At 51.6% G+C, this 3372-nt stretch overlaps 1 protein-coding gene across 2 annotated transcripts; it reads right to left on the bottom strand.

Moving 5' to 3' along the window:
- Positions 1 to 1137: 1137 nt before the first annotated feature.
- On the bottom strand, positions 1138 to 2980 carry Cartpt (CART prepropeptide). 2 transcript variants are annotated; one of them, XM_042691094.1, is made up of 3 exons: positions 2813 to 2980; positions 2343 to 2477; positions 1138 to 1327 (listed from the first exon to the last, which is right to left on the bottom strand). In XM_042691094.1, exons 1-3 carry the CDS (start codon positions 2978 to 2980, stop codon positions 1220 to 1222), a joined length of 411 nt encoding a protein of 136 aa, XP_042547028.1. In that variant the 3' UTR covers positions 1138 to 1219. The 2 variants fall into 2 exon arrangements, with proteins under 2 accessions (XP_042547028.1, XP_042547029.1); XM_042691095.1 differs by having other exon boundaries at positions 2343 to 2426.
- Positions 2981 to 3372: the final 392 nt, after the last annotated feature.

The following is a 3372-nucleotide window of genomic DNA, read 5'->3' as shown; positions in this document are numbered from 1 at the left end:
ATTTTTCCTTCTTAATTAAATGCCTACTGGATTATAGAGGATCATTCTCCAGCAGCAGCATTACTTGATATAGCCATTAACATTACTTTTCAACCTTTGTACCTGAACTACCATTCTCATTTCTGTTGGGGAACTTCGAGTGCACTGTTATGCACTCTTCGAGTGCAGACCCCTAGCAGGCACCAACCTCTAAATATGTGCTAGCATTGAAACCCATGGAAAAGATTTTCCTGCTTAGCAGCTTACCTAAGTAAGACCCAACAATGGATCTGTCAAATATATTGACTTAAGATTTTCTTTGTTCTGTGGCTATAAAAGTTCATATAACTCTTCCACTTCAGAGTATGTCATTCAAACTTGAATCCATGTTCCCAGGCCCTGACCACTCTTGTTTGTCTCAAAATAAATCATTTCTTATTTCCTTTGAAATATTATTTTACATTGATGGAGCTTACTGTTAAACTTAAGGAGTCTAGCTAGAGATTTGAATAAATAAAATTGTAGTACTTCAAATCCAATTACCTCCTCTTTCTCTTGTTTTCTTTCCTTTCTTATTCTACACACCCACCCCCCCACCTCCCCGACACACACAGGGCCCACACTACTACAATCAAAGAAAAATAGAGTTTACCAATGCAGATGTGACAAACTCCTAATTAACTCCAAATCAAAACTCCTTGGAGCTAAGGGCTACTCTCCCTGTAGACAGCTATTTTTAAAACATTTCTCTTTGAAAACAACAGCATGATTAATCTCTAGTCTTACTTAAGTTCCTTGTGTAGAAACAACAATACGCTCTGAGCAATTATTAAAAACACTTTATTCCATATAATTTGTACATGCTTCAGTTTGCGTTGCTTAGGATTTTGTTTTCCAGGATGTGGTGTCATCTACCGAGATTAATTAGATCTAATCCTCATTCTACCATGCCACATACAAAAATACAATTCTCAAAGCACAGTTCCCCTTCTTTTACCCAAAGGCAGAGAAGAGTTTGTCAGACAATTAAAACGAGAAAAGAATACACACAAAATCAACACCGCACAAGGCAGGATCCTCACACAGCAACATCATATGTGTTCTTTTTATTTTGAAACAGCAGGAAGCGCCCCTTCTTTATTGGGTGCTAAAGCCAAACTCCAGGGACAAAGGTGTGGTCCTCTGGGGAAAGTAGAGGGGGGTGGGGGACGTCAGGAGGCCACCAGCCGGCTCTTCACATTCACAAGCACTTCAACAGGAAGGAATTGCAGGAGGTTCCTCGCGGACAGTCACACAGCTTGCCGATCCTCGCTCCTTTTCGCACTGCACACTGCTCTCCCGCATCGCACTGCAAACAACACACCAAGTGGTCAGTGGAGTCCCAGCGGACAAGCTCGGGTCCCCAGAGACCTGTCTCCCTGTCAACACTCAGTCTGTCTCTTGAGAGAACTGGTTGGACCTTGCCACCAGACCTGAAACACAGAGAGCTGTGAGCTTGTCATTTCAGAGACAGATGTTTGGAAAGGAGTTTTAAGTTCTTCTTTTTCTTCTTCTTCTTCTTTTTAATGAAAAAGAAATTGAAAAGCTCCCTCCTCACTTTCTCCTATCTTAGGAAAGGATCATAGTTTCTTGGCTTGATTTCTTGCTTAAGCAAAGGGAGCAAGAGGAGAGGAACTAGACTTTTTAATTTTTCTAAGAAATAAGCAATATACCTATACTTCCTCATAACCTTTGCTGCCTGCTTTCTCGCTTTCTCAGCCCAGGAAGGAAGATGAAAGTGCATGTGGGTGGTGCTAGTGATGGTGGGTACGGGTTTGTGGGTGCTTTGATGTGTGTGTGTGTGTGTGTGTGTGTGTGTGTGTGTGGTATTTGTCTAAAGAAGGTTGTTAGCGCTGAAATTTTTATTTATTTTTAACAAAGACAAAAACCTCATTTTTATTTCCTGAAGAACACTGATTTTTTTTAAATCTCAGAATTTAGATGTATAAACAAAAACAAAAACAATTTGATTGTGTTTAAGAAGACAGGAAGAAATTAGGGGAGGAAGAACTCAGTGGCTTCCAGCTCTCTCCCACTCAGAGAATTCTTCCTGAATAAAAAGTTGGTCTTCGAGGAAATACATCTCACTGAGCACTGAACCGGCTCCTGGCACCGGCTGTTCAATCCCAAACAGCCTGTCGACGACCTTTGTCCTGGGAGACCAGGGCAGGCGCTGGGAGCAAGAGGGGGCCCCGCGGCGGGCCCACCCCTGGCCCGCCTTACTCAGCCACCTCCAGGGGTCAAGGCTGTATCCAAGGCAGCGCGTTTTCCCTAGAAACCAGGGGGAGGGGGGACTCCCACACGCCCCCCCCCCCAAGCCTTACCATGGGGACCTGGCCGTACTTCTTCTCGTAGATGGGAATGCGTTTACTCTTGAGCTTCTTCAAGACTTCCTGCAGCGCTTCAATCTGCAACACACCCCGCGCGCGCCCGCCCGGGAGCCCAAAGTTGAGCCTTGGCTGGGAGCCCAGGCCCGGTGCTCACTCGCAGCCCAGGAGATCGGAAGCCCGGGACGCGCTCACTCCGCGGCGGGACTCCACTGACCAAGCGGGGGGAACCCCGGTGGGGCTGCAGCTGGGCGCGCAAAATCGAGGGTACGGACGGCAGGTTCCCCCGAGGGCCCGGGACGAGGGGTTCATTCGCCCCACAGATTTCCTACCTGGAGCCCGAAGGGGCTTGGGCGGATGATCGGAAGGCAGAGGGACCCCGGGGCTTTTCACTGGGGCCGGGCCATCTGACCACGGGAAGGGGGTGTTGGGGATCCGGGGGTGCGCGGGGCGAGGGCGATACTGACCAGCTCCTTCTCGTGGGAGGCGTCGTCCACCGGCGAGTAGAGGTCCAGGGCTCGGGGCTGGAGCTCGGCGTCCTCCTGGGCTCGGGCGCCGGGCCGAGGCAGCAGCAGCAGCAGCAGCAGCAGGGCGGCGCCCAGGACGGGCAGCAGCCGCGGGCGGGCGCTCTCCATGGTGCTGAAAGTCCGCGCTGCCTGCCTGCCGCCGGCCTGCCGGGGAGGCCCCCGCGCTCCCGCCTTTTATAGGGAGCGGGGAGCCGGGGTGCGGGGAAGAGGGAGGGGGCGAGGAAGGAAGGGGGTGTGGAGGAGGGCCCGGGTCAGCCGTCTGTCGACAGCGCTCCGCAGCCGCTTGACGTCAATGCCCGCCGGGCTCTCTGCGCACGGAGGGGCGAGAGCGCGGAGAACGAGACCCCGGCGCCCCCAGACGCTGTCAGCCCCGCGGCGAGGGGCGCTCCCCCGGGGGTGAGGGCCGAGGGCTGAGCGAGACAGGGCCCGAGTGCCCAGGAAATGGAAAATGCCTTCGGGGCAGCGCGCAGGCTGGAGAGTGGCCTCCCTTCACTTAGCAG

The sequence above is a fragment of the Dipodomys spectabilis genome, unplaced genomic scaffold (genome assembly GCF_019054845.1).
Source record: "Dipodomys spectabilis isolate Male_0828 unplaced genomic scaffold, ASM1905484v1 ptg000140l, whole genome shotgun sequence".
NCBI classification, from domain to species: Eukaryota; Metazoa; Chordata; class Mammalia; order Rodentia; family Heteromyidae; genus Dipodomys; species Dipodomys spectabilis.
Note: the sequence above shows the minus strand (reverse complement) of the source record. Positions and strands in the feature narration are given on the sequence as shown.

Bases quoted from the DNA above. Each gene is read 5' to 3' on its own strand.
- Cartpt (XM_042691094.1), bottom strand. From the start codon at position 2,980: ATGGAGAGCGCCCGCCCGCGGCTGCTGCCCGTCCTGGGCGCCGCCCTG. The intron at 2,478-2,812 runs GTCAGTATCGCC...CTGGGCTCCCAG, and splicing joins CCTCCCACGAGAAGGAGCTG to CCAAGGCTCAACTTTGGGCT. The intron at 1,328-2,342 runs GTAAGGCTTGGG...TGTTGTTTGCAG, and splicing joins AGTACGGCCAGGTCCCCATG to TGCGATGCGGGAGAGCAGTG.